Genomic DNA, 21,926 nt, shown 5'->3' with positions numbered 1-21,926 from the left:
TGGAGAGTTTTGTGCAAAGAAATGGAGAAATTGAGTATTACATCATATGTGAAAAACTGCAAGGTTAAGAGCATTTACTTTGCAACAGGTATTAGGACATTTAGCATTTACATTACTGTTAATCAGTCATCACTTGATTACACGTTGTATTACCTTGTTATGATATAGTGACCCATACAATGTGCCAAACATAATGTGCCACATGGAGAGACAGTGCAGCATATGACAGTAGCAACAGCTGAGAAGATTTGGGTCTGTGGTGACCAGGTCCACCTCATACAAACTTCCTTCTCCCATTCTCTCTCTTTACTACGACAACACACACACACACACACACACACACACAGACACACACACACACACACACACACACACATAAAAAGGCAAAGTTTTGATTTCTGGCTCCAGTGGTTGCCTCATTACACAACCCACGTAAAGTTGATAATTCCGCGAATAACTGCAATTGCAAATACAAATATGCTGACTGAATAGATTGCTAGTTTATTTTAAGTAGCCAGCTAACGTTAAATTAGCAGTTCTCTTGGCAGTTTGCTGATAATACGGTATCTGAAGTAAAATGCTCAAAACATCTCCTGAGAAAAATCACATGGTCAACCTAGTCCTGGTTATTTAATTTTGATTTAGTCTTATTTTCCTTACCTTGTCATTTAAGGCCAGGGCACTTTTTTGACATTTCTGGAACATCCACATCCCGCGCAACCACGGTCTCCCAGGAACATTCATTATTGCTGTGTACATTTATCCGTGTCAGATGCGCATGCGCGAGCGATGCGCGAGCGGTGCGCGATCATGGTCGACTGACAACGAGATTAAGCAGCTGAACAAAAATACGGCCGTGTTCCGATTGTTCTCATCTCAGCTCCGCCGAGACAAAATAGACATGCCATTTCAAAAATCTTTCATTTATTGTCAGAAATATGTTTTCAAAAGCATCACTTTCATCAAATTGTATGTGACATAATTTCCAGTAGGCAACTGACTGCAAACGAGCAGGCTTATGTGCCGGGGCTAAGCCCCGGAGAGCCCCGGCCCAATTTAACCACTGAGTGTAGGCCTATATAATTTCGACTCGGACTCGAACACGGGACTCGAGACTCGACTCGGACTTGAACTCAGGTAATGGTGACTCGACTCGGACTCTTCTTTGGTGACTCGACTACAACACTGTCCTTAGGATACATTTTTAAAAAAAATTCTAACGACTATTTGGGCACTTTTGGGGCCCTTAACGTGCTCAAACTCTTGAAACTTTGCACACGGGTCAGAACCCGCGGCCATCAGGGCCAGGCTGAAGCTGGTACCGGGGCGTGGCAGGGGGGCTCGACAGCGCCCCCTGGAACAGGGTCCGAAAACTTGGTCCATAAATCAAACACGTTTGCATATAATAATATGAAACTCGGTACACATATAGATCTCATCGGTTCATATATCCTTCATACTCTTACTTTTTACCCCAGCCCAACAGGAAGTCGGCTATTTAGGGTTGTTTGGAAAACGCATGCAATGGAATTTGAAATACTCCTAGAGAATTCAAACAAATGCCACGAAACTCGGTCAGCATGAAGTCAAGACATTGAGGTTGAAAAATTGCCAGCGTATTTTTGATATCTCGAACGGCTTGGCCGTGGCGAGGAAACGAAATTATGGAGCGAAAAGAGAAACAGGAAGTGTGTTATAACTTTATACATTAACTGATCTTGGTGAAACTTCAGCAGTGTGTTCGTTGTAAGAGGCCGATCACATGGATGTGACTATTGTGAGTCAAAGTTATAGCGCCACCAACTGGCAGCAGGAAGTGTCACTTTCAAAATGCTTTGAAATCACCCTCTTATTTTTACCCGATTTGCTTCAAACTTCATCTGTATAATGTAAACACACGCCAGATGTAGACCTGTGAATGGATTCTTGATATCTTCGATACTGTTGCCATGGCAACGCATCAAACTTTAATATTCTTTTTTTATGCTTTTGAGACTCTTAGCATGCTTGAAATTGCATGAAACTCGACAGACAGATCACATTTATTAGCCAGTAGACATGTGCAAAGTTTCAGAAACGGGCGTGTTGCAGGGACTCAGTAGCGCCACCTTTTGACAAAAGTGGGGGTGTTAGTTTTATAGTTTTACCTACAATCATAAAAATCGGTACGTATATTGTTCGGATCAAGCCGAACAACTTTCTAATTTACAGTCATTAGCTTGGACCAACACAAAGTCAGATATTTTAGTTTGAATGTGGTTGTTTTCGAGCATTTTCTCTCCCTCTGTCTCTCTCTGACAGAGAATGCACCCACAAAATTATACATATGGCCATACTGCCCTCTTGTGTCCAAAATTATATTTATATATACATATATTTGGTATGTGACTGAGGACCTAGAGCTTTTAAATACGGACGTCCACATTGATAATGGTGGCGCTTGCAGAGCGCTCAAATGAATTCCTATGGAAGTAGAAATTAACTAAATGTTCGCTCAGCTCTGCTCGCTCGTCGCCATGGACGCGCACCGTTATGAATGCCAGTGCAGCCGCATACTTTTTAGTGTCACTTTAAAATTAGTGCAATATCGGGGGCCGATTGCTTGAATTGTGAGTTCAATAGTCTATTATTTTTCACGGAAAACACAACAAAAGAGTACAATGATAGATTCACTTAAATAGGCGCTTTTACATAAAATAGCCTATTCCGTCATCATCTTTTCAGTCAGCTCTTCACTCTCGTGATTAATGAAATTTGACTCCTGTTGCTGATATTTGCTGCAACTTTCGTTCAGCTCACAATTTAGTAAGCAAACACACTTCAAATGTGTTTTTATTTTATTTTTGTGTGTGTATATATATATATATATATATATATATATATATATATATATATATATATATAGTGCTGGGCAACGATTAAAAAATGTAATCGCGATTAATCGCATTGTTACGCGCAATATTGAATAATGAATTCTAAAGTAGTGTATTGCGCACTTTTGTTTTAATGTACTGCTACAAAAGTGCAATAACATGTGGTTTGCAAAAACTTTAAACAAATAAGGTGCTTTTATACCAGCAGTATTCCCTTTACACAGTATCAATACAATATTTCTTGTAAATCTCAACTTAAACATTAACGTAATCAAATCAAATATTTAAACAAAACTATTTGCCACTGCCAGGGCCTTACCTTTTATCTAGCTTGTTAAAAAGAGTCCAGTTTTCTTTTTTTTTTTTTTTTTTTCTGAACAGGTATCTTGTATCAGGGAGCAGCAGAAACAGTCTAGTTAAAGGGTCATGATCACTACTACAGATATAAGTCGACCAACGTTACTTCTCTGATAGCAGCTTAGGTTTGGTCATGGCATGCCATGGTTTCCCACGTAAGATTACATTAAACAGAGGTAAAGCCCAATTTATACTTCTGCGTCGAACTCACGCCGTAGCTGTGTAGCGCGCGTACCCTGACGTGCATCTCTCCAAAAATGTAACGTCAATTCTTCGCGTACTGCAAGCGCTGTGATTGCTAGAACCGCTCCCCGGGTTTCACACTCTCCCTCTGCATGTGTAATTGCGCGTCAACGCGGACAACGACGCAGATATATAAATGAAAACCAACGCGTAGTCTATAGCGTAGAGGCTCCGGCTTAGGTCCGACGCGGAATTATAAATCAGCCTAGAGTGAGGTGAAGTGGTCGAGCACAGGTGCAGCGACAAGCGGGTGCGTTCCTGTGAAACTGTTGCGGTCATGCTTGCCTCACGCACGCGCCCGCGCGTTGCCGAAGTTGAATTTTGTACACGACGCGCAGCACAAATCATTGGAAGAGAGACTGATCCTTGGCTCGCTGTTTGTGAGTTTCCAGAATCTAAATAGTTATCAGGACATCAACAGGAGGGAATTCACATGGCAGAGCATCCCCGCTGAACTAAACGCAGCCCTATCAGGTAAAGTTATGTATAATTTTAATTTAAGTTAAAAAGGCTACAGCTGCGTAGCGCACAGAAGCCGTTGGATGGTTACCATGGAGCGCCTGTCATTCACTCGCGGAGCTCTGTCTCCCTTTCTGTTCACCTGAGAGAACCTGCCAAAGCCCCTCCACTGCTTGTTTGGGTGGGTTATTTGCTGGCTGACCAACATCCCACCCCTCCTGTGATCATGGTTTGACTGTAGGCCTATGTGTATTCAGAGCCAGTGAGCAACGGACTTTCAAAATAATAATAATAAAAAAAACTGCGTTAACGCGCGATAAAAAATTTGTCGGCATTAATTAATGAATGCGTTAACGCGATAACGCGTTAACTTGCCCAGCACTAATATATATATAGCTTATGTTTCAAATATGAGTTAATTAACAATCGTTGGAAAGAATGATACTTTTAAACATCACTAAACCGTCATTAGGTGTCGCCAGGCGACCGTCTTAATGAGCGAGTCATTGATTCATTCGTTCAAACGATTCGTTCGAACGGCTGAGTCATTCATGAATGAGACAGATTATGGATTGGTCGTTGAATCTTTGAGTCAACCGATTCGTTCAAAATGCTGAATCATTCAGTAATGAGAACGCGTTGCTGTGAGATGCTCAATGGTTCTGCTGTGATCTTTGTTTAACTATTTTCGCTGCTGAAACAGAAAAAAAGTCAATATTGCATCTAAAATGTAAGTGATTTGACGTGTGTGTGTGTGTGATTGTGTCTGTTACAGTGATTGTTTAACCCTTGTTAAAGTTTAGGCCTTGTCTTTTTGGATATATATCTTTTTATATAAAAAAAATAGCATACAACCCATATATTTTAAATGTATTGTTTGCTTTAAATTACATTGAGATTTGTATGTTTGGTAATTGAACCTGAATGAATTTTAAATGAATGTGCTATATTTCAGATCATATATTTGTTTTCCTTAAAATTTGAACTAACACTAACTTTATTCTCATCTGAATGATAGATTATTTATTTCTGTATAAAATAAAAACACATTTGATTTTTCTTTTTTAATCAATGTAGAATGTGTAACTGAAAAAATAAACAGATTAGGGCTCTGTTCGAGGACAAGAAATGAAAACCAATGCAATATGATGAATGTCCAAAAGATTTTTTTGCTTTTAAACTATGTGTGTGTGTGTAAGAGATTTTGGTTGCGTGACAGTTGTAGTTTACAGTTTGACAAAAGCACAATGTTGTGTTTTATTGCGATTGTACACAAATATAAGTAAACACTTTGCAGTTTGAATAATGTCCTGTATGAACAAAAGGACGGAGTATGTTTTTATGTCTACATTGTTCAATCACGCCACACACACACACACACACACACACACACACACACACACACACACACACACACACACACACACACACACACACACACACACACACACACACACACACACACACACACTATTTTTCTAATCAGATCAGGCAAGTAATATTCTGTCTTGGCACACTTCATATAACTTTCAATCTTGTGTACTTATTTCATGTGTCCATTAAGTCCATGAGACCGTAGGGTGTCTCATTTTTCATTTTAGGTTTCAGAAGGTTGCTCACGCATACTTTGTGGTTGATATGTGCCCTCAATGCACACTTTTGCAGAGCCCACACCAATGCAAGCTCTACAGTACACATCTTCTCAAAGGTCAAAGCGGGGTTACGTTATTGCCCGTCATGCACAGTAACCCTAAAGGCACCGGGGTGGCGGTGCCACCGGGTTGTTATATATATATATATATATATATATATATATATATATATACTGCGAGCAGTGATGAAGGGCCAAAGCCGGCGGCACCGCCACTCCGGTGCCTTTAGGTAACTAAAGGCACCAGGGTTGCGGTGCCACCGGCTTGGGCCCGTAATCGCTGCTCGCAGCTATATATATATATATATATATATATATTTTTTTTTAAATATTCATATAACCCACATCTTTTAAATGTATTGTTTGCTTTAAATTAAATCAAGATTGTATGTTTGGTAATTGAACCTAAATGAATTTAAAATGAATTTGCTATATTTCAGATCAATATATTTGTTTTCCTACCCAACAGAGAAATCCCCCTCCCCTCCCCTCCCCACACACACACACACACACACACACACACACACACAGAATGGCAGCACTCTCTCTGTCAGAGAGAGACAGAGAGACAAAATCCTCATTCAAACCACAATATCTGACTTTCTGTTGGTCGGAGCTAATGAGTGTAAGTTAGAAAGTTGTTTGGCTTGACGAGAACAATATACACGCCAAGTTTTGTAACTGTCGGTAAAACTAACTAAGTTATAACACACTTTATGTGTCCTTTTTTAGTCATAAAATTAATTTCCTCGCCACAGCCAAACCGTTCGAGATATCAAAAATCCGTCCACAATTTAGCATCCTCAAAGTCTTGACTTCATGCACACCGAGTTTGGTGGTGATTGAATGAATTTCCTAGGAGGAGTACATCAAATTACAAAGCATGCGTTTACCAAACAACCCATAATAGCCGACTTCCTGTTGGGCTGGCATGAAAGTTGTTTGGCCTGATGAGATTTATAAGTGTACCGAGTTTCATATTAATTCCTGCAAGCGTGTTTGATATATGGATCAAGTTTTCAGACCTCGTTCAAGGGGGCGCTGTTGAGCCCCCCAGCCACGCCCGGGTACCAGATTCAGCCCGGCCCTGCTGGCTGTGGGTTCTGACCTGTGTGCAAAGTTTCAAGAGTTTTTGAGCATGTTAAGGTCCTCAAAAATGCCAGAGAACTCGCTCACAGCAAAGAAAGGGTTAAAGGGGAAATGAAGCAGTCAGTCAAGTTTACATAATTTACAAGATGGATTACCACTATAATCAAAAATAATATTAGAAACATGACAAATGTTAACATATAAAAGAAAAAAGAAACACTGTTATATCTTTCGCAGCAAGGGCGCCGCCATTGTGCAGTATTATAACTGGTGACGTCACGGGGTTGGTTGGGGTTGGCTTTAAAGGCTTTGTGCTGAGTTCAGTAAAATACAGTGAAAGATGCATGTAAGCTGGTCAATCTACAGTCATTGTTAGCTAACAGCTGTAAGCATGAACTAGCTAATGATAACTTAGTGTTTAGCTAGTGAACTTTATTAGTACCAGACAAAAAGACGACGTCTAACGTTAACAAACTGCACATGGAAACATTGTTCGTGATGTCATCATATTCCTGTCTCTTGTCAACACCATGGTTGCAATACATGGTCAAGATCAGCGTATTGACAGCAGATGGATCGTGCTATCGTGATTCGTGGCGTAATAATCTGTTTGGTTGTAAAATGTATTACCTGAATGAAATGAAATCGAATGTATCGTCCTGTGGAATCATTCATTTACAGACAGCATACGAAGTTCAACTAATAAAGATCTTCATCGCTGGCAAACAATATGATAGATTTGCCGATTTGCTTTCACTAGACTGTACTGTAGGTCCACGGCCACTTCATCCAACGCTCTTGATGTTCTTAAATCTTCCTGTTACAACTCCGAGTCGAGTGTGAATTGAAAGCGCTTAAGTGATTCAGGGCGTGCAGAAAACTGAACAGATCATTCAAACTGATTCGCGAACCGATTTAGACAGATCTGCCAACTTGTTTGATGAAGTCTTTGAACAGAATCGACAAAAAAAGAGTGATTCATTTGTAAATTGAGCATCGCTCGTGCCCATAAAAAAAGATAAAGTGCGCTTGGAATAAACTGCGCATTTAACAACATGTTTGCATTAAAATAAAGTGCGCCGTTTGCATCCCTGCATATAACGAGATCTAACCTAACCCTAACCCTCCCGTATTTCACATCCATCTACCGCCCCCTTCCCGTTTTGTTATTTCTACCGTGAAACTCCCGTAATTTGTATGGCCCAAATCTCGTTATATGCAGGGATGCAAACGGCGCACTTCATTTTAATGCAAACATGTTGTTAAATGCGCAGTTTATTCCAAGCGCACTGTATCTGTTTTTATGGGCACGAGCGATGCTCAATTTACAAACGAATCACTCTTTTTTTAAATTTTTTTTTATTCTGTTCAAAGACTTCATCAAACAAGTTGGCAGATCTGTCTAAATCGGTTCGCGAATCAGTTTGAATGATCTGTTCAGTTTTCTGCACGCCCTGAATCACTTAAGCGCTTTCAATTCACACTCGACTCGGAGTTGTAACAGGAAGATTTAAGAACATCAAGAGCGTTGGATGAAGTGGCCGTGGACCTACAGTACAGTCTAGTGAAAGCAAATCGGCAAATCTATCATATTTTTTGCCAGCGATGAAGATCTTTATTAGTTGAACTTCGTATGCTGTCTGGAAATTAATGATTCCACAGGACGATACATTCGATTTCATTTCATTCAGGTAATACATTTTACAACCAAACAGATTATTACGCCACGAATCACGATAGCACGATCCATCTGCTGTCAATACGCTGATCTTGACCATGTATTGCAACCATGGTGTTGACAAGAGGCAGGAATATGATGACATCACGAACAATGTTTCCATGTGCAGTTTGTTAACGTTAGACGTCGTCTTTTTGTCTGGTACTAATAAAGTTCACTAGCTAAACACTAAGTTATCATTAGCTAGTTCATGCTTACAGCTGTTAGCTAACAATGACTGTACCTAACGTTAGTTGTTCGCTGGGTCGACCAGCTTACATGCATCTTTCACTGTATTTTACTGAACTCAGCACAGAGCCTTTAAAGCCAACCAACCCCGTGACGTCACCAGTTATAATACTGCACAATGGCGGCGCCCTTGCCGCGAAAGATATAACGGTGTTTCTTTTTTCTTTTATATGTTAACATTTGTCATGTTTCTTATATTATTTTTGATTATAGTGGTAATCCATCTTGTAAATTATGTAAACTTGACTGACTGCTTCATTTCCCCTTTAAAATAAACCTGACAAGCCCCCCTCCTCTCACTTACACACACAGACACTGAGAGACTGGTAAAATTATGAGATTTTCTCCACATTCAAACCAAAATGTCTGACTTCCTGTTGGTCATAGCTAATGACTGTGAATTAGAAAGTTGTCCGGCTCGTAGAGTACAATATACATTCCGATTTTTGTAACTATAGGTAAAACTAATACCCCATTCGTGACTAAAGGTGGCGCTACTGAGCCCCTCACCACGCCCTTTTTTGAAACTTTGCACATGTCTACTAGCTAATAAATGAGATGTGTCTGTCGAGTTTCATGCAATTTCAAGCATGCTAAGAGTCTCAAAAGCATCAAAAAAGAATATTAAAGTTTGATGCGTTGCCATGCCAACATTATCTTAGATAATTAAATAATCCTTTAACATGTCTACATCTGGCGTGTGTTTACATTATACAGATGAAGTTTGAAGCAAATCGGGTAAAAAGAAGAGGGTGATTTCAAAGCATTTTGAAAGTGACACACTTCCTGCTGCCAGTTGGTGGCGCTAAAACTTTGACTCACAATAGTCACATCCATGTGATCGGCCTCTTACAGTGAACACACTGCTGAAGTTTCATCAAGATCAGTTAATGTATGAAGAAGTAATAACACACTTCCTGTTTCTCGCCATAAATTCGTTTCCTCGCCACGGCCAAACCATTAGAGATATCAAAAATCCCCTGGCAATTTTTCATCCTCAATGTCTTGACTTCATGCTGACTGAGTTTCGTGCCGTGTGTTTGAATTCTCTAGGAGGAGTATTTCAAATTCCATTGCATACGTTTTCCAAACAACCCTAAATAGACGACTTCCTGTTGGACTGGGGTAAAAAGTAAGAGCATGAAGGATATATGAACCGATGAGATCTATATGTGTACCGAGTTTCATATTACATGCAAGCGTGTTTGATTTATGGACCAAGTTTTCGGACCCTGTTCCAGGGGGCGCTGTCGAGCCCCCCTGCCACGCCCGGGTACCAGCTTCAGCCCGGCCCTGATGACCGCGGGTTCTGACCTGTGTGCAAAGTTTCAAGAGTTTTCGAGCACGTTAAGGGCCCCAAAAGTGCCCAAAAGTTAGAAGAAGAAGAAGAAGAATCTTAAGGAAAACAATAGGGCCTTCGCCTTTTCAAGGCTTGGGCCCTAATAATAATCCTAAGGAAAACAATAGGGCCTTCGCCTTTTCAAGGCTTAGGCCCTAATAAAGCTTCAAGCCCAGAAGTTTCCAAGCAGCACAACAGTAATGACTTTATGACCTTCTTCACTTACAAGATTGATAATATCAGGGAGAAAATTATAATTATGTGTAACTAACGTTACTTAAGGGATCAATGAGAATATCACAATGACCTATATTAATGATATTTAAGCATTAGAAATCAGAATTAGGTTCGGCTCTTGAAATGAATTGGCCACGACCTCTGTTTGAATAGCAAACGCAGTATCAAAAAATTTATTTTAACATTCCACAGGGATTGTGAAACGCACATAGGAAACAACAACAAATTCCCCCAAAATAGTCAGTCAGTTAAAAGAAAAAAAAAAATCAGTCCAGTCAAGTAGTTCAATGTTTAACTCAGTTGAGTTTCAATTCAGTTCCCGTGTGGTTTGTTGAATAAAAGGCCTTGTTTCAAATCACTACCCGTGCAGTGTGTGATAACGTTGGAGATCTCATAAATCTTATCTGTATGATGTATCCAAAAATGTACAGTCCACCAGCTTGGCGAGTTGATGGCCACTGGTTACAGTCACACTCCAGAATCACTGAATCGCTGAATCACTGGATTACTGGCTCGCCGTAGAATCTCTCTCTCAACAGTAGCAAAATATGCACAAAAAACAAAAACAATCGGAGATTCTTAAACCTATCCAAAGGAAAACAAAAGTGTAAACGGCAGTTTACAATAACGAAGACTTCTTTCCACTTTTACTAGCTAATAACAACATTGAAAATTATTTATCCCGTGTGTTAAGTGGTCTGTTTCACTATATTTATCTCACTCCGTCTTCATCTCACGATGCACTTGACGAGAGGGTTAGAAAAAAAGATCGCTCATCTTCTTTAGCCGCGCAACATAGTGACTCAGCCAATAAACATGAAGCAGCGCCATCTAGGGGAATGGAGAATCACAGCAATTACTTTGGCCCTGTGCAGTTTATGTGGGCTACATCTGCAACCGTCTACTATAGTATCACATCAGGGAGTGCATTGTAGTCTCCCCAAGGAAAAATTTTCTAAACTCGTTAAATCGTCTAAATCGACAACATGTGTGTTAGACCATATACCGACTAAGCTATTGAAAGAGATGCTTCCAGAGGTCATAGATCCTCTTCTCAATATCATTAATTCATCTTTGTCACTAGGATACATACCAAAAACTTTTAAGCTGGCTATGATTAAACCACTTGTTAAAAAAACGCAACTTGATCGTACAGAATTAGTCAATTATAGGCCGATCTTGAATCTACTTTTTCTGTCAAAGATACTAAAAAGGAACATGGTTGTGAGGATACTGCCTTTTCTAGTAAGAAATGATATCTCTGAGGATTTTCAGTCAGGATTTAGACCGTACCATATTACTGAGACACCTCTCATCAGTCACAAATGATTTGCTCTTATCCGATCGTGGTTGTATCTCGCTATTGGTGTTACTCGATCTTAGTGCTGCATTTGATACTATTGACCACAACATTCTTTTAAATAGACTCGAAAATTATGTTGGCATTAGTGGAATTGCATTAGCATGGTTTAAATCAAACGTATCTGACCGTTGTCAGTTTGTAGCAGTAAATGAAGTGATGTCTTATCGATCACAAGTTCAGTATGGTGTACCACAAGGCTCAGTACTAGGACCGTTGCTGTTCAACTCTGTACATGCTACCCTTTGGAGATATCATTAGAAAGCATGGCATTAGTTTTCACTGTTATGCTGATGATACTCGGCTCTATATTTCTTCACGCCCTGACGAAACTTACCAATTCACAAAATTAACGGAATGCATAGCTGATATAAAAAATTGTATGACTAGAAATTTCCTACTACTTAATTCTGAAAAAACAGATTCTAATTATTGGACAAAAAACTTCCTCACGTAATAACCTAGAATACTGTCTAACACCTGATGGCTGCTCTGTTAAGTCTTCGTCGGTCGTTTTATCCCGAGGTTTACCGCAGTCCACCGGATCCAGGCCGTATCCAGATCTGATGAAGGACCTGCGTCTGGACGCGACGACAACGCAGTCCTGATGTGTCACTAGTCCCTCCCTGTGAAGGCCTCCCTCCCTTTACCTCTGTACAGATAATCATTGTCGGGATAATTCTGGTTCACGTGGCTACGCCGAAGCAATAAAATTCTGTATTATAAATTTTAAGGCCAGACAAGTAGTTTGTTGCGGGTTGGTTTTTTAGGGAAGGTCTACATGCCTGCGCACATACAGTATATTCAAACGCGCATACCTATAGAATGAACTCTTAATACGCATGTGCACGCCATCAGCGTTCTCACAGGTTCGTGTTTTTAAAGTTTGCGTAGAGAGAACTTAAGAGTTTTCTGTTAAAACTGTGTCGTGTTAGCGGCCCTAAGTTAATAACTAATGATCGTTGCGACGGAAGTGAATCAATTAAAACTAACTTTAGCTGGAAATAACTTTATTCTAGAGCTGTCATAAAACCAAAACAATCTCTGTTACTTTAATTTCCTATTATCACTGTAAAGCAGCTTTGGAACAATCTACGTTGTTAAAAGCGCTATATAAATGAAGATGACTTGATTGACTTAACAGAACTGCAGGGTTTCACTGTTTTTATCACTCTGCATGTCTGTGTTCACGGCTTTGGCTTCTTTTGGGACTATTGTCTTTGGCAAAATAAAGAAAATAGTGTCTGAAATAGTGTTGTCAAAATATCCGGTACTTCGGTACCAAGTCGGTACTAAAAAAAATTAAACGTCACGGTACCAAGTACCGGTGGTACCGAGTACCCGGTCAAACCCTGTTCTGGATGCGCATGCATGCACGAAGGGCGTGAAGTTGCGTCCTCTTCATGAAAGCACTGAGACATGACGACCGGCGCTGCTGATGTGGTGTCTGTGTATATTAAACTGCAAAAAGACTATTTAAATATTAACCCTGCATGTTCTGCTTGTCTCTGTGTGAATGAACGGCGCAGACGCGCGGTTTCATTTAACGTTACCTCACACACACACACACACTGAAGCACGAGTGACGCTCGCGCTGTTTTCAGTCTCTGCTGCCTCACGATATGGTGACATGATTCATGATTCAATTCATCTCCGAGAGTCACTTCATGAGCATTTTACCGTTTCATTTGAGAAAAATATCGTCATATCATACACGCACAGAAACTCAAAGGTCTTCACGGCAACCCGTCAAAATAAGTTTGGTTTAACTTAAAGAAATTGACAGAAATAATTATATTAGGCTACTGTACAATAGATTTAACTACGTCTCCATTAATTAAAAATACTACTACTAATAATAATAATAATAATAATAATGTGTGCATAGAAGGTTGCTTTTTTTATAAGCAATATTTCTCAATATCATCAATATTTTCGTTTAAACAGCATGTAGCCTTCAATGCTTTCATAAATGTACCGTCATTGAATTGAATTTAATATTTTTTTTTCAAATAATTAAATAAATTGGAAAAATTGTTCAAACTGATTTTGCTGTGGTACCGAAATTGGTACCGAGAACCGTAAAATTTTAATGGTATAGGTACCGACTACTGGAATTTTGGTACCGTGACATCCCTAGTCTGAAATGTACGCTATTCATTATTAACCTCTAGTTTATTGGTCTGGTTTATCACTTTGCATGTCTGTTTTCATGCCTTTGGCTTCCTTTGGGACTCTTGTCTTTCGCAAAATCAAGAAAATGGTGTATGAAAATGTACGTTATATGCTGCTAACCTCTAGTTTATTGATTTGGTTTAAAAAAAAAGCTATATCATAATCAAAATCATGCTGTAGATCGGTCACGTGCTTAGTTTGTCTAATTTAGTGCGTTTTTGTGATTGCAGGACAATTTGGGTGCGGGAGATAATATTGACGCTATTTTAGAGACCCTGGAGAAGAGTAAAGGCCTGTCGCGTCAGAGCACAGACAACAGCGCCTCTGAACACAGACCTGTGTTGTACGTGGAACACAGGTGAGATGCATTCATGTCATAATTCTGTTCCATTTATATGTAATAAGACAAATATTTAATCTCAAATGATCTCTTTTTCTTCTGGGCCGCAAAGGAATCTGAATCCAGAGACCGAGTTGAAGAAGTATTTTGGAGCACGGGCCGTTCTGGGAGACCAGAGGTAATTTTAAAATACTATTTTTAGTTTTGCTATTTTTTCTTTTCAGGTTATTTTTCCTTATTTGCAGTTTATCTAACAGTTTATCCAATTGAGTTTATAAGTTTAACCCTCTGGGGTCTGAGGTGTTTTCGGGGTCCTTGAGATGTTTTGGCATGCTCTGACATTTGTGCTTTTTTCAGTTGCTTATAAACATATTAATGGCACAGGTGAAATTACACTCTATATAGCACACACAGGGCTACCATAATATGTGAACAACATGTTAATACATGTTTGTATTTTTGAGAGAATATTGTTTATGCGTGGTTATTGAAAAAACTAAAAACTAAAGTTTCTAATATAAGGCCACAAATAACATACTAAATATTTGTCCACAAGACTTTTGACTAGTGGATGTTGTTGCCTAGAGTTTTTGCTTTGAATTGATCTGAAAATCATTCTGCCTAATCATTCACATAAAATAATAGATTGTTTTAAATTGTGAAAAACATTTTTTTGTTTGCAAAGGCAATATGCGGATGGGCGGAACGGCCCAACCCCCTCATGAATAATTAGGCAGTTCTCACCTGAGCAGACTGCATACTAATGAGCCTTTCATTCAGGGGTGTCACACAAGAAAGAATGCAAGGACAATATATATATAGGCCTATAAATAAATAAATATTTATACACACACACACACACACACATATATATATATATATATATATATATATATACACACTACCGTTCAAAAGTTTGGGGTCAGTGAGAATTTTATTTTTATTTTTTGGAGGAAAGAAATCAATACTTTTATTTATCAAGGAATAATTCATTTGATCGAAAGTGACAGTAAAGACATTTATAATGTTACAAAAGATTCTAACCCTAACCCTATTCATCAAAGAATCCTAAAAAAAAAAAAAAAAAAAGTACAACTGACAGACCAACAACTGTTTCAACATTGATAATAATAATAAATGTTTCTTGAGCATCAAATCCTCATATTATACTGATTTGTGAAGGATCATTTGACACTGAAGACACTGACACTGGTGATGCTGAAAATTCAGCTTTGATCACAGGAATAAATTACACTTTACTATATATTCACACAGAAAACAGCTGATTTACACTGGAATAATATTTAATACTATAACTGATTTTTGTTGTATTTTTAATCAAATATCGCAGCCATGGTTAGCAGAAGAGAATTCTTTTAAAAGTATTTAAAATCGTACCGACCCCAAACTTTTGAACGGTAGTGTGTATATATATATACAAACAATCAAAATATAAATGAAAGCCAAAAGCACATTTTTAGTCACACCTTTTAGCCATCCACATCCCATTTTTAGCCATCCACCGCGGTCAAAATAAACCAGTCGCATTTCAAAGTCGTTCGCGAAACGACCGCCAGGTGGCGCAAAGGGACATTTAGCAAAACGTAAGTGGGGCTAATGTCTGTAGCCTATAAGGATGAAATACTACAAGTTATGGTAATTTCCAAATAAGCCTACAACAAACATTTATAGCCTACTCCATAATTGTTGGTCATACAGATAAGATATAATCTTTTAAAACTGTAAAAGGCTAAAGTATAGGCCTACACTCATACTCGTTTGGGTATTTCTCAGTGAGAAAAATCATAGCCGAGCGGTAGAACTTAGGGTTCATCATCAAGATGACACGGGTTCAAATCCCGCACAAACATGGTCTGCTGTAAATTTTATATTTATTTAGATTTGTCTAGCTCTAAAACTCTGTTACACCATACAGTTTTTTTTGCTTATATTTATAAAATACAATTATCATGCATTTCCATTTTACACTATAAGGAACAAAATAGTCCAACAGAACGACTTTGCATCTGTATAATAATAGGCTACCAATCGTAATTTCAAAAGCAGTTCTGTAAAAAAATTAATTATATATAGCCTATATATATATATATATATATATATTTTTTTTTTTTTTTTTTTTTTTTTTTTTTTCAGGGCTGCCAACTCTCACGCATTGAGCGTGAGAGTAGGCTACTCACGCAATTTACCCAAATCTCACGCTCTCACGCCACACCCCCGATTTCTCACGCTGAAGTGTCAACCCGGTCGGTCAAATTCCTAAAAGATATAGTTTATCTATAGATCTACCTGTTGAGATCACGAGTGGCTCAGCCACTCGTGATCGACTAGTTATACCGCAAATTAGTTAAAATATCCCGTAATCTATCTAGAGCGAGCGTGCATGCGAGGCAGACCATGCGCGTGCATGGCAGAGAGGTCTGTTCCCTACAACCTAGAGTTTTTTAAAAACATGGTTTTAAGTAAAGTGTGATTTGCCAGGGGGGACTAGGATTTCCTTCTGGTCTAAACATCCCTGCTTCTGCTGAATTATTTTAATCCCCCCCGTAATTTTTTGGTCATACAGATAAGAGTAGAGTAGGCTTACATCATTCAAAACTGTAAACTTCATTCATATAGGCTAACGAGAGGTACAGAGGATCTACTCAAACATGCAATGTAAGCGCTTCCCAATGAGAAAATGACAAGACAAGGGTGAAAATCTCGCTCTATGTAGGCTAAATCGCCCTGAATTAAAATGTAAAAACAGATCAAATAATGTATTTGTCGAAATGTTGTGATATTGTTTCATTTAAGTTCATAATTATTCTATAAATGTTATTTAATTTAGCAGCATTACCACGAAGCACCGTGTTTCGATATTTATTTGAATAATACAAAATAAAATAAAAACTTAATTCACAAATTGCATGCCTTGTAAGGATCCAAAGATCCCTGTAGAATTTAATATTGAGTTGAACATTTTGTTCATGACAACAAATTAACAAGCGTTTTTTCAGGTTATATTTAGTTTTGCTAGGAAAAAGCTGGCCCAAACCAGTTTTATTTCATCAATTATTGAAATAATGAAATATTTAGTAATAAACTTTTATGACAGAAATATCACTAGGCTACATGTAACTTAAATCATTTAATTCCTTCACTATCAACACTGTCTAGAATAGGGATTTAAGTGTGAATTGCGACTTCTCTTTGTGTTAAGTCAGCCTCAGACTCCGATAGCCTGTGGGGGGGTTGGAGGGACAGTTGCTGGACAAAGGTGTTAATGTTCCTCTTTCATATGGAGAGTGTCGGATAGCCAGCCTGATGAGCAGGCAAAATTATTGTAAGGATAAATCTGTGTCCAAATGTAGACCCCATATCTTATTAAATTATAAATATTGTAGTTTATTTATTGTAGCCTATTTTAAGTTTTTTTCACACAAAATTTCAATTGAAGTTATTGTAAGGTGAATTCAACAAGGCATGCTGTGTCTTTGAAGCAACAATTAAAGGTTAAATATTTTTTTCGTGATTTGTATGGCTGACACGCAGCGACATATACAGTATTATCAGCTGTATGATGTGTTTTACCCTGCAATGTTTAATTTCGAGAGAGACCCGCGCGCGCAGCGAGGGAGACTATAAATAAACTTGTTAAAAAGAGATCCAGCGCGAGAGAGGCAAAGAGAAACGCATGTTTTTAATTTAATTATGTTTCTTTGGACAATTTTCGTTTTGTACTGTTTTAATTGTTTAATTTAGCTGTAATTTCTTTGGCAATACAAATTTAAAATGTCGCAAGAATAAGATTAGCCTAGTGTTTCTTATTTTGCATCGCAAAAGAAATAAACTCTAAACCCGATGCAACCCTGTTTTAAATGAAAAAATTTAAACCTTGAAATGTTCGAACTTGGTTTCAAACTTAAGTAATTTTAGTGTTCTTTTACATTACACAATAATTTAGCAGACTAAAGACGAGCTCCTTCATTTTCATTTTCTGATGCAATCGGCTGACAATCTTCCTTCATCAGTTTTTGTCGTTTGTGCAGCGGCTGCGGTTCTACAGGAATGTAGCAAATTTATGTTGTAATGATAATTAAACAAAACTCTTGACTTTAAATAAGTAAACAGTTATAAACAGTTACCTATTTAAGCATCAAGGTGGGAAAATATAAACGCTGTAGGACAACATCGGTTAACAACATATAGCCTATGCTACATTGAGATTCGATCTCGGGTCTATTGAAGCTCCTCGAAGCTCGTGTTGATGCGTTAACCACTGAGCTACCGTCTGTACGCTGATAAAGTGGTAAAGCCTCATTCATGTAGCCTAAATGTTTTTTTATTGCAATGTTTTATGTTGAAATGTTTTCATTATTTATTCAATTACATTTCAGTAGCCTAATTTCAGTATTGTGATTATGAATTATTTTAACTACGTTTCACTTGTTGAATTCTTCGGTGCGGCAGCAGATTACGCATTAGAGAGAATAAACCGGAATAAACGAACACTTTTCAGAGTCTATGATTGTAGCGCCTCTTAGCGGTAAAAGGCAGCAAATACACCACACATTTTACCGCCGCGGTGGAACGGCTGATGTGGGCATTGTCATGGCTTGCCGACATTTGCGTTTGAATAGCGCGCGTCCTCCGTGGGCGTGTCAGATTAACGCGTAATGAAGTGTAATGAGCTGGGAAAAAAAATACTGACAGCACTCTCTTTTCATACAGATTGCATAAACTGAGAATATTTGTTTTTTATATAAATTACTTCATTTAAAAGAAGAGAATTTAAGCTTCATAAAGAAAAACCTCTCGTGCCTGTGTGACAAGTAATCGCGGAGTTACAGTTAATCTTAGGACGCGTTTCAGAATGGACTTCACTGACAGAGAGAACGCAGAACTCGCATCATGTTTGTTTTTCTTTATTTGGTGAAAAGCACAACACTTTGTTTTTATTGTGAGTATCCATAAAAAAAATAGAAACTTAACAGGATCTAATGATGTACAACACTTATATGTAAGATCAAAACCAACCGAGTATTTTGAGTCTCTTTTACACTGATAAGAAAAAAAGCAAGACAATCGCGCCGGCGCGATAGCCGACCCCAGGGGGTTAATTTGTGCTTGGCCACATAAATTTGTTTTAACTTCAGTTCACTTAAAAATAGTTTAAAGAGTATATCAGCAACAGATGTTATGTTATGCATGTTGTTTATCATTAGCTGATTTTGAGATATTGGGAACCTTTTTTTTTTGAGAAACTGCAATAGGTAATGGTCAACTGATAATGATTTTTTTTTTTTTAATGGCCAATGCCAACAGTGGCTGATATGTATATCATATTTATTTTAAAGATAGTAAAAGCACATGCATAACAGTTGCTGAAATTAAATGTATATTTATTTACATATTTATGAAATTAGAAATAAATAATTTGAAAAATAATTATTTGAACATTCTGTAAAATAAACAGATTTATACCTTAGATGGCAACTTCTTGATTATTTAATCCTATTACCGTATTTTCCGCACTATACGGCGCACCGGATTATAAGGCGCACCTTCAATGAATGACCTATTTTAAAACATTTTTCATATATAGGGCGCACCGGATTATAAGGCGCATAAGATACTGCAGTCAAACGTTTGACTGGGTTTGCGTTATGCATCCACTAGATGTCAACAAATGTCAACAAAACAGTCAGATAAAGTCAAACTTTATTAAGCGTTCTGACAACTCCGTTCACTCCCATGGTAACGTTGTTCAAACGTTAAAGGAAAACTCCGGTCAATTTTAACATTGAGCTCATTTTTTTGTAAATTTGGAGTGCTGTCAGTACAGAGAACAACAACAAAAACCGGTGTTGCCTACACCGTGTTATCCTCTTTTTAAAATTCGCACCCTGTTGACTTAAACGGGAAAAGTTTTAAACCTGCTTTTAGCCTCTTAACAACCTTAATGTGTCATTACAAGTGCACAGCCATGTGAGTGAACACGGTGAATCTGACTCCAGTAAATGTGATATGAATAAAGATATGAATAAAAATGATGTTTATTCAGCCAGCTCACATACCCGTATTTTCTTCCTGTTTTCGGTCGAAGTCCACAGTAGGCGATTGTCGAGTGCGCGCGCGCGATCATTGGTAACTAAGCAACAGTGGAGACTCAGACTGTCAGCTGTCAGCCGATGACGGTGCTGTGTGGTGTTCTGAGAATATCAGCTCAAATGGATAGTTCGGATAGTTCATCCGAATCAGATGTTGAACACACGGAGGAGGTTTGATCGCGCGCGCGCGAACTCGACAATCAACTACTGTGGACTTCGACCGAAAACAGGGAGTAAATACGGGTATGTGAGCTGGCTGAATAAAGAGATTATTCCTGCCTTCGTGAAAGCTCGGATCACAGTTGAGACTGATATATCAGCCCAGGCATCCACGATCCATTGGCAGATAGTGGCGTAAATCGCCGGGCGCGGTCTCCCCCTCTTGGTGAACGTGTGTTCACCATCCATATATAAGGCGCTCCGCATTATAAGGCGCACTGTCGTTTTTTGAGAAAATTAAAGGCTTTTAAGTGCGCCTTATAGTGCGGAAAATACGGTATAGTATTTTTTGCAAAAAATAAATTAAAATGGAATAAGAAAAAAGAGTAAGCACTGTAACCAACCAAGTCTGTTTGCACTGAAAATTATATATAATCTTTCAAATAAAGAGTACACAATGAATAATATATGAATACAACATAAGGGGCTTTCGCACCGGGTAGTTCTAGGAGCTTAGAAACTAGAAAAAACTAACCATCAGGGTGGTTCCCCTAGGCACATTTTCGTGGTTGCATTCGCACCACCAGTAGGAACTCTGAATGACTTAGAGGCGTTTGTTGTTGTGACTTTTTTTATGCCCCAACGAATATTTTTGATGGTGCCAAGAACGCCAGAGCCTGAGCAGACAGCGCTCCCATTCTCTATCTTCATTAGATTACGATCTGTTTAACAGTCCTATCTAATACATTATTAGATCGTTATACAAAGAAAGCAAACATTATGAAAAAGTATCACCGGATGCCTTGTGGTTGATGTCTAATGTCGCTTTCTGAGCAGAAATACATAATCATGTTTCGATCGGTCCCCTCAAAGTCGCATTGGATTTTCTCCTTAGCGTAAAGGTTGGGAGGTCCCTAGGGATGGGTATCGTTAAGGTTTTAACGGTATTACTACTCTTAACGATACTGCTTATCGATCCGGTACTTTAGGTATTCTTATTGGTTATTTTTGAATATATACTCACCTAAAGGATTATTAGGAACACCTGTTCAATTTCTCATTAATGCAATTATCTAATCAACCAATCACATGGCAGTTGCTTCAATGCATTTAGGGGTGTGGTCCTGGTCAAGACAATCTCCTGAACTCCAAACTGAATGTCAGAATGGAAAAGAAAGGTGATTTAAGCAATTTTGAGCGTGGCATGGTTGTTGGTGCCAGATGGGCCGGTCTGAGTATTTCACAATCTGCTCAGTTACTGGGATTTTCACGCACAACCATTTCTAGGGTTTACAAAGAATGGTGTGAAAAGGGAAAAACATCCAGTATGCGGCAGTCCTGTGGGCGAAAATGCCTTGTTGATGCTAGTGGTCAGAGGAGAATGGGTCGACTGATTCAAGCTGATAGAAGAGCAACTTTGACTGAAATAACCACTCGTTACTACCGAGGTATGCAGCAAAGCATTTGTGAAGCCACAACACGCACAACCTTGAGGCGGATGGCTACAACAGCAGAAGACCCCACCGGGTACCACTCATCTCCACTACAAATAGGAAAAAGAGGCTACA

The 21,926-nt window shown here is 38.6% G+C and overlaps 1 protein-coding gene across 1 annotated transcript in view; it reads left to right on the top strand.

Moving 5' to 3' along the window:
- tcf25 (transcription factor 25 (basic helix-loop-helix)) overlaps positions 1 to 21,926 on the top strand; it is a 283,115-nt gene that overhangs the window by 63,442 nt on the left and 197,747 nt on the right. Inside the window, exons 4-5 of the mRNA XM_056253099.1 lie at positions 13,980 to 14,107; positions 14,202 to 14,267. Of these exons, the coding sequence (XP_056109074.1) occupies positions 13,980 to 14,107; positions 14,202 to 14,267 (194 nt within the window). The remainder of the gene's footprint in view (positions 1 to 13,979; positions 14,108 to 14,201; positions 14,268 to 21,926) is intronic.

This window comes from Rhinichthys klamathensis, unplaced genomic scaffold, assembly GCF_029890125.1.
Source record: "Rhinichthys klamathensis goyatoka isolate OS25496 unplaced genomic scaffold, OSU_Roscu_1.1 h1tg000102l_1, whole genome shotgun sequence".
NCBI classification, from domain to species: Eukaryota; Metazoa; Chordata; class Actinopteri; order Cypriniformes; family Leuciscidae; genus Rhinichthys; species Rhinichthys klamathensis.
The sequence above is the reverse complement of the archived record's forward strand: the minus strand, read 5'-3'. Positions and strand labels throughout refer to the sequence as shown.